This window comes from Clupea harengus, chromosome 5 (genome assembly GCF_900700415.2).
Source record: "Clupea harengus chromosome 5, Ch_v2.0.2, whole genome shotgun sequence".
NCBI lineage: Eukaryota > Metazoa > Chordata > Actinopteri > Clupeiformes > Clupeidae > Clupea > Clupea harengus.
In genome coordinates, this window is record NC_045156.1 from 12828681 (window position 1) to 12838496 (window position 9816).

Below are 9816 nucleotides of genomic sequence, written 5' to 3' on the forward strand. Positions count from 1 at the left end.
CTAATTAGACCTAGGCTACTACTTGGAGTCTATCTTAGGCTACTTTTATTTCAAAATAGTTGGTTGACGCACCTCGTTACAATGTAACAATGTTTTATTGTTTGGGGAAAATAGCGTGCAGAGAGAAGTTAGCAAAGAATTAGCTGGGAACGATGTCTTTGTCAAAAAGTCTGAAGAGGAAAGTTGACAACCAAAACAGAGCCTATGAAGGGGAATAGAAAGACAATTTTGCATTCATCTTACCCAGTTTCACTAATGGAAAGCCCATGTGTCTCAAATGCAACGAAGTTGTCGCAGTTTGCAAAACATAAACCTTTGTTTTTTTATTTCGCTCTGACGCAATAATTTTGTTGCAACACTTCTGTCGAACTGAAGTTCAGTTAAAGACGAGGGATGAAATTAAGAATGCAAATCATGGCGCCCTGGTGTTCACTGTCATTTCTGCTTAGCATCAGCTTGCCTTATTCGTGAGCCTGTTGACCAAAAAAGAAAAAAGAAAAACTCGGCTACGATCGGAATAATCTGACGAGCCAAAAAAAAAACGACGACCCATGCTGTATACTGTACAGTTGTACTGCATACATAGATACTGTATACTGTACAGTTGTACTAGATAGATAGATACTGTACTTCCCTGCACCAGTTTCAGTGTGTGTTCCAGTATCACAGCTACTAGGAGAGAGGGCCCGTACCACAGTCTCCTCAACTGAACTCACCAACAGGAACCCTGTATACAGGCCACCCAGGCCTCAGACAGGGCATTTGATGTCATTTCTGCCTTTTTTAGCCCACTTCTCAAAATGATTTCCTCTTTAAACATACACACCCTCTCTCAGTTGTCTTACCTCAGTGTAAAATGTTTGCCTCCTAAAAGCTTACACATCTCTCTGTGATTATTAAAACAGTAACACGGAGTTAAAAAAAAGCCATCAAAGTATTGATACTCTTGACATCTCCCACAGAGTTGCAAAGGTTTGTGGGTCAGTAGCATTGATATTCTGAAACAGCATTTAGCATGAGGTCACTATTACCACTGCATGGATCTTCAATCAGATACCTGTATTTGAACTGAAAAAATGAATCATGTTAGTAATACTAATATTACTAATAATGTTTTAAGCTCAAATCAAGACATATTGATCAAAAATAGGCCATAGATGCTGCAAAGTTTCAAGTATTTTCTCCTTCCCCTTTGATGTTCTTTGGAAATTATTCTGCCGTGATTCTACAAGCATTTCCTGAGGAAGTGGTAGCGTTGTGATGGGCTGGCCAACAGTAAGTAGAGTTTAAGTGCCAGCTTTGAGAATACACAGACAGTCATCTCAAACACTGCACTGCGACATCTACAGAAACTTAAGGTAATGATGTTCTGACTACAGAAACTTAAAGTACCGATGTTGTGACGTTCTATTTCTAGTTTGTAGTTTGTTTGTGTATTTGTTTTGTGTTTTCAACATTTTAAATATTCTATCAGCGAACTTTATACAATGATACATTTCATGCCATTTTGTTTTTACATATTTATTTTGGCTTGTACCTCTTGTTCCATGCTTTGTCTGTTAATTTTAGGAATACTAAGACCCTAAACACAAAGGCTGTGTCGGCGGCCTTAGTAGGTGCAACAGATGCAGTTGCACAAACAAATCCAGTTGGATTTTCCAGGGAATATGGCAAATAATAATAATATTATTATTATATTGTTATTATTATTATTATTATTATTATTATTACTATTACTATTATCTTTATTATTACTATTATTATTATTATGATTATTATAATTATAGGCAGTGTGGCTTACCAAATACTCACATATGTGATTGCACGTGTCTGAAGACAGAACTGTGGGACATTTAAATCTGGGCTAACACTGCAGTGGAAGAGTGCCTACATTAGGATTTCATAACGCCTTCATAAGCACATAATAACATCTTGACGGAACTGAATATTTCAAGTTTGGAAAGACATGCTCATTTGATTCTATCAATCTTTAAAAAGCAATACAATTTTTCAAGTGTTGATACTCTTACCAACATTGGATCGGACAATAAATGAACAAAGGGTTGGAGTGACAAAAATGGTCAGAAGTATGTTTGCCGCAAGAGACAGGCTACCTGAATTACATGTGGGGAATTGAGAGGAATTGGATTAGATGTGTGGAATTGAGTAGAATTACATTAGATGTGTAGAATGGAGTCAAATTAGATTAAGTGCTTGGCTGGAAAACGGCCTTTGCTCCGATGATGAAGGAAACTGAAAACTGAAACTTTAAAGTTGAATTTGACATTCAGCTCTCACATTATGACTGGAAAGGTGTGAAGAACAGTTTTATTTGACTGCCTAATATGCACTTTATAACAAAGTACAATTATCATGTCAAAAATCTCATCTGGTTCTGAAGTACAATAACACAGTACCTAAAAGAAAGTGAGAAATGTGTCCATGTTGTCTTGCTCTGTCCACATACAGAAGCAGCGAGATAGAGAGAGAGAGAGAGAGAGAGAGAGAGAGAGAGAGAGAGAGAGAGATGGCCATTCCTACACTGCTCCAGAAGACTGTAGTCCTGCTGCTCTCTCTGGCTGTTGCTACCTCTGCAGTTCATCTGACAGGTATAAACTACATCACTGCTAGCACTCATAACTCAACAGGATATCAAAACACCTGATGTAGCACCTGCAAATGTAGCAAATAATTAGGGTAAAAAGAAGCACTGATGCTATAAGTGTTTGAAGTGGTAAAAGTATGCAAAAAGTTAAAGTTTGTTTGTTTCATTTCATGCTGTAAGGGGGAGGCGGGAACGGAGTGGTTTTGTGTTTGACAAACTGCTCAGGAGCTCAAAAAGAGGCAACAACATTTTACAATACGAGTTTTTACTGTGAAAACAGGCATGCCCTTAAGATACTGTTGTATAGGTAACCTGGCCTTGGAGGCCCCGACCTTCCAGTCATCTACCTATGGTGGCTTTGCACAGCATGCTGTTGATGGGAGGAAAGACACCACATTCGATTATGGATCTTGCACCCACACCAACACACAGACCAATCCCTGGTGGCGCGTCGACCTGTCCCGCCCCTACAACATCACCATGGTAACCATCACTAACCGCGGGGACTGCTGCGAACAGCGCATCAATGGCGCCCAAATCCGCATCGGCAACAGCCTGGAGAACGATGGCAACAACAACACGCTGTAAGACAGTCAGAGCCCTCACAACGTCTGGTTTTTGATTTTCAGGAAATATCTGTTTTTCATGTATGTGTGATGCGTTCCTCTGCGTCTGTGTGTGTGTGTGTGTGTGTGTGTGTGTGTGTGTGTGTGTGTGTATGTGAACTGATCACCCTTCCAAAGAGCTAGTCTGGTCGAGTCCATTGGAAGAGGGCAGCCTAAGTCATTCAGGTTCGACCCTCTGGAAGGCCGATATGTCAACATCTTCCTGCCGGGCAAACACAAAATACTGACATTGTGTGAGGTGAACGTGTTTGCTGGTGATGAAGGTACCTGTCACCTGTCTTGCTGCAATCTCAAACTTGTTAGGATATTCGTTTTCCTTCACTGTTCATCAGTACACCTTTGCAGTAATCTTTAGCTTTAGAACCATTTAAAGTCGAACATGCTTTAGATAATTTAGAAATGAAACAACATCTTGGAGCAGAAATATGAATAACACATACTGTACTTTTCCTGGACAGAGGACCTTGCTGTGCTGCGCCAGGCCACCCAGTCGTCTACATACGCTACTTCTAGCTTCTCTAAGTTTGCTGTGGATGGAGACAGAAATCCCAACTACCACAGCAAAGGATGTGCTCACAGTACCAGAGAGGACAACCCTTGGTGGAGAGTGGATCTCCTGAAGAGCTATGAGATCACCAGGGTGACCATCACCAACCGTCGTGACTGCTGTTCAGACCGTATCCGAGGAGCTGAAATCCATATCGGTGACAGCCTGGATAACCATGGCAACAGCAACACACTGTAAGCCACCTGAGAGAGCCTATAGGCAACCATCATATTGACAAATGCCTCATGTCAGCACCTGCTCTTTCTGTTACGAGTATTTATGCAAATGGGCCTTGTGCCTTTTGCATTGGTGCATGAAGGGTAAATAGTGCACCTGTATTAATTCAGGAGATTCATGGGGAGAGACCGGGGTTTTAGAAAATGACGCTAGCAGTCATACAGTTTTCAATCAATTCATTGGCTTTAAATGATAGACCATGATGAATTGAAAACAATCACTTATTGGAACCAGCAATCAATTTGACTCAAATCAATTGAATTTTATTCATATAGCGCCAAAACAATACAATTGTCTCAAGACGCTTTACAGAGCCCAGGGCCTGAATAATAAGCCATCATCATTTAACGTTTGTTCACTTGGAATCTATCAAGACTCCTGAGGTGTCTAGGAAGTGACTTACTGCAAAGCTCCACACACACTAACGAACCACAGCCAACAAAATGCTCTCCCCATCTCCCATCAAGCCTTTATTGTTGGTCTCTAACTGCTCATTTCCTGTTCCAGGGCTGCAGTAGTTCAGTCCATTCCACCAGGAGCAACAAAATCATTTGACTTCAAGCCTACTAGAGGGCACTATGTGAATGTGTTCTTACCTGGAAAAGAGACGTATCTCCAGCTCTGCGAAGTGGAGGTGTATGCCATAGTGGGTATGAGACATTGACTATTTCCTTTGATAGTGTCACTGACCCCATGTGGCATTCATGATGTCATTTATGTGTGTGTTCATTGACTGTGCTGCTGTAGGAGCATGTGTGAAAGATTAAAGGGCCGGTGTGATGTCATCTGCAGATAGGAATGTTGCCCCAAAAGGAAGAGCGACGCAGTCCAGCCTTATCCTGGGTGAGATGTCCAGTTTCGGTCATGCTCTGAACGCCATCGACGGTAACCCAAACCCAGACCTGAGAAAGGGATCCTGCTCGATGACAGATCGTGAGACTGACCCCTGGTGGCGGGTGGACCTGCATGAGAGATACAGGGTCTCTTCTGTGACCCTGACCAACCCAAAGACCGGCTCGCCTAAAGGCCTGAATGGTGTCCACATTCGCATCGGAGATTCAACCAACGCCAAAGAAAATCCTCTGTGAGTTATATATGTCTATACATGTCTTGACATGTGATTAAATAGTGAAATTGAAAGTTAAAACGATGGGGTATGTGCAAATTAGACTTACTTCCAAAGGGTCTTTTGGCACATCTGCATGAAGTATTTAAATGTTTAATAATTAGATAAAGTGATTACAGTGGCTGGTTATGAATATGTGGAGTGTTTGTTGTAATAAAACTAAGTATGAAAGCACCATGAGTGTGATGGGTGAGTACTTTCGTGTTGATGTTGTTGTTGTTGTTGATTTTGGTGTTGCTTTATCTCATCCTAGGTGTGCCAAAGTGACGTTCGTGCCTCTTGGCGAGACGGTGCGTTTTGACTGCACAGAAGCTAAGGAGGGTCAGTTTGTGACTGTGGTCCTACTGGGACAGGGGCGATCCCTCAGTCTGTGTGAGGTGGAGGTGTTTGGAACTCCAGTCACCACTTATGAGAGTAATAGAGACACATAAATATCACTTGTGAGACTTTTTTGATTACCTTGAAGAAAAGGTGCTTAAATGATTTAAGAGTATTATGCTAATCATAACATTTTTCGCAACTGCAAATTGAAGTCAAAGCATCTTCCTGCCGATTCTACGTAGCATTAACAACACCAAGGTTCAATTTCCTCATCCAGAAACCAAAATGCTCCTCCAGTGTGTGTATGTGGTTTGGTGCTAGCATTATTTGATTTACTTGTGGAGATGCTACCGATAAGGCTAACTATATACTTACTATGGAACAGGAAAAGGTGGACTATGACGACAGCTTGTATAACCAGTAAGAATAAAGATCAACTTCATGAAAAATATACCGCCTCAATCACTTTTCTCTTGCAAGTTGATATATTAAGACACATGCACACATATACAGAGTTATAGTGGGCATCAACCATCTTTTTAAACCTTTAAAACAGCTTCTGTGACCCAGTGTTAATTTCGTTGACGAAAACTATGACGAAAAATATGTGTTAACGACCTTTTTCCAATGACTAAGACGAGACTAAAACGTGACGAAAACGGATCTTTGAAAATAAAAACTATGACTAAATCTATTTTAACTTTCGTTGACGAGACGAGACGAAAATGTTGGTGGTTGACTAAGTCACAATTTTTTTTATATAAACTTGTATGCACATCATTGGTTGAATGTTGCCTGGTCCTGTATCTATCCCTCCTCCACTACCTGAGATGCTGTCGCTACACGATGGTAGTCCTTTGGGGGATAGTAGTCCCTCACATTGCGCATGCGTCATTTTGCGACACTGTCGACTGCTGTCGACAGCGAAGCCGCGCGCGCATGCGTCACAACGACAGATCCGTTTTCAATCATGGAGAAAAGCGACGAAAGCCAGTTTTTTGAAAACATGACCATTTATTTAAAAACAAAGAAGATGTTGTCACAGTGGACAAAACAGATGAGGTGGAGGATCAAAAAGTCTCTCCCCAGTTTCGTTTCATATGTTGACGTAGAGCCTTATGCTGTTAGCTGTTTACAACATAATTAAATATAACATTAAATATACCCACATTATGCGTTAAGACAAGCCCCATATGTTGATGTTGAGCCTTATGCCGTAAACCGTTTGTGTCTGAGCATGCGCAATGTGAGGGACTACTATCCCCCAAAGGACTACCATCGTGTAGCGACAGATGCCCCCAGACATGCAAGTGATGCCCTAACAAACGTTATATGATGGCTATTCAAGCACTCGGTACTGAAAAAAAAAAAGAATAGATACCTGGACAGTCTTTAATTACAACTTGACAGAAAATAAAACACAATGCACCGCAATAACGGGAGAGAAACCTTGTGGCTTCAAAATAGGTGGGAAGAACACAACAAGAGGCACCTGAAAGCGCACAAGACAACCCTGAAATTTATGCCAAGGTAAATTAGCTAGTAACTATCAATGATAATTAGCTTATGTTAACTAGTTATTAGAATATATTAGCCAACGTTAAGTTAACTTCAAAGGGGCAGTCGAGTGTATAGGTTGTGTCAGCTTGGATAACTAGCTAATAATTTTCGATTGAAACCTCCCGGTAGCCTTGGAAAATGATATCCAAAACCTTTAGCTAGCTAACGTTGGCTAACTATGAGGTAGCATAGCTAAGTTATACTAGCTATCGATAGCTAGCCAGTAAACTTATTGCAGAATGGACTATAGGACAGGCCACGCATGACATTAATCAAGAACAAATAAATGAATATGTGATTGGTTTACCTATCCTTGTCTATTTATGCAATTGTTATTATCATTGGCACCACTTTCAACTCTCAAAACTATCTGTCTAGCTAAATCTGTTGGTTATCAGATTGCATAGCAATTCATATGGAGGATATGTGGATGATTTATATCCAAGGTCAGGTAGGCACAGTAGTTGTATTGTGCTATCACATCATTTTAATCTTCAAAATCTAGACTTGATATTCTCTTATATTTTAATGATAATACTATTAATTAAGTATTGCCTTAAAAATGATTATTTACATTGAATTAATTGGAATTCATCTGTAGGCACTAGGAGATCTGTATCTTAGAGACTAATTGCATCCACAATTTATGTACTGCAAGCTTCACTATTATGCAGTTGTAGACACAACACAAGGGGTCCCTGGGCCTAAGAAGGGAAGGAAAGGAGTTTAATGTGGCTATAAGATGGACTTTTAAATGTGACTAAAACTAGACTCAAATGTAATGAGACTTCGTCGACTAAAACTAGACTAAAATGTTCTGAGTTTTCGTCGATGAAAACTAGACTTAAACTAAGGAGGATAAAAATTACTAAATGTGACTAAAACTAACGTGCATTTTTGTCTAAAGACTAAGACTAAATCTAAAATAGCTGCCAAAATTAACACTGCTGTGACCATCAAACGTCGGCAAGCATAATCTCCAAAATTGTAATCTTATCATGGTAACAAGGGAAAGGTCCCCACACTGGTATTACTCAGACATCCGGGGTCAGGAAGCAAACTGAGGTGTGAGTGACTAAAACCAATTATAGTTTGGGAATGGGGGTAGGCCATTGAGAACCATCTCAGGCAGTTAGTCAGAGAAAACTGATTATCAGACAGAACAAAGAAAAAGTTGCCAGACCTGTTTGCACTAGAAGCCCAGCTCATTGACATTAAAAGCCTAGGAGGTGTCGTAAACAGTATACATGGCTAGAGTTGGAGATGCTTGTTGTCCAGATCTGCACTGCTGAATCCATAATATGTTCCACATGCTTCGTTACTGCACTTTACTGGAATAATGAGTGATTGCTGCATCAACCACCTGACAAACATCCTTTTTCCTAAAGCATAGTCATCATTCTAAGCCTTTTTATCGAATTCAGCAAATTGCTGTAGTCCATGGTGTAGCTTCACGGATTGCAGATGGACATCAGTCTGCTGATACAGGGTTTGTAATGTGCGCTGACCAATTGCATTAGCTGGAGAAAGTCTCCCTCTAGCTTTGGCAGACTGGCGTCAGTCACTTCTGTAAGAGTTGCTGCAATAAGGGTTTTAGCTGGTTTCAGTTCCCCAATCGCCAGTGTGTGAGAACTTCACCAGAAAAACACTGAGGTAAACACAGGGTGAACTGGGCGAAACTTACACATCAGTCCATTCACTTCTCTACTGATTCAACTGATTTTAGGGATGAACCCTCGGTCAGACTCAGTGGCGTTGTCCAATCACTGTGGCCCCGAATGTTTCAAGCCTAACCCTGAGGATTTTCCTCCTGAAAACAGAGGTGTTTATATCAAGACAACAGACATATTGTGTAATAGAGTGGACCTTGACTTGAAAACAGAGGTGTTTATAACAAGACAACAGACAGATTGTGTAATAGAGTGGACCTTGACTTGAAAACAGAGGTGTTTATATCAAGACAACAGACAGATTGTGTAATAGAGTGGACCTTGACTTGAAAACAGAGGTGTTTATATCAAGACAACAGACAGATTGTGTAATAGAGTGGACCTTGACTTGAAAACAGAGGTGTTTATATCAAGACAACAGACAGACTGTGTAATAGAGTGGACCTTGACTTGTAGCGTCCAAACGAGGGCTCAGTAATCAAGCGCTGCCCAGGGCACACAGTTAGAAGACATGCGCTCCAACATGAAAAGCTCTGGTTATAAAAACACAAAAAAACAATCTAGCCTTCTTGACTATTTCAGGAAGAAAACCCAAGGTATATCATTGAGTGTAGGTAAGACGCAATGTTTCAAATTATGTTGATGCCCCCCAAAAATGTACTGACTTGACTTTATAACAACCCAAGCTTGATGGCCCTTACATCAGTAATTAGCCTACAGTGAACTGAAAGCCAAGTCTGTCAAGTGAAGGTCTCTTTCCCCCTCCCCTCTCTCTCTCTCTCTCACACTCTGTCTCTCTCTCTCTCTTTCTCTCTCTCTCGTTGACATGACCATAAGAAACAGTATTGCCAAAGAACACTAGGAAAAAGACACAAGACACATACATATAGGCTATATAGGGATAAAAAATACCTCCCCAACAAACCGATGCTCCCTTCAAAGAAAAAAAAAAAAAGCCTCTGGAAAACTTGACTTAGCCCCTGATCTTTTTTAGCTAGAAACTCCTCTACTTCGACTGGACACCATCATTCTTGAGTGAATGAACAACATATTCAATATTTAGATTCAGATTTAAAGGCCAGTTCACTTTTTGTCAAACTGAGCTAATTGCTCCTCACGCTCCC

The 9816-nt window shown here is 40.6% G+C and overlaps 1 protein-coding gene across 1 annotated transcript; it reads left to right on the forward strand.

The window, feature by feature from the left end:
* The first annotated feature begins 1246 nt into the window (after positions 1-1246).
* On the forward strand, positions 1247-5913 carry LOC105907313. The gene is made up of 8 exons (XM_012835618.3): positions 1247-1358; positions 2470-2609; positions 2913-3189; positions 3349-3494; positions 3690-3972; positions 4523-4665; positions 4808-5099; positions 5395-5913. Exons 2-8 carry the CDS (start codon positions 2528-2530, stop codon positions 5570-5572), a joined length of 1401 nt encoding a protein of 466 aa, XP_012691072.2. The 5' UTR covers positions 1247-1358; positions 2470-2527; the 3' UTR covers positions 5573-5913.
* Positions 5914-9816: the final 3903 nt, after the last annotated feature.

What these genes read in the sequence shown, in the direction of transcription:
- LOC105907313 (XM_012835618.3), top strand. Translation starts at nt 2,528, where the DNA reads ATGGCCATTCCTACACTGCTCCAGAAGACTGTAGTCCTGCTGCTCTCT. An exon ending in CTCTGCAGTTCATCTGACAG is followed by an intron (nt 2,610 to 2,912) that starts GTATAAACTACA and finishes ACTGTTGTATAG; the next exon opens with GTAACCTGGCCTTGGAGGCC. An exon ending in GATGGCAACAACAACACGCT is followed by an intron (nt 3,190 to 3,348) that starts GTAAGACAGTCA and finishes ACCCTTCCAAAG; the next exon opens with AGCTAGTCTGGTCGAGTCCA.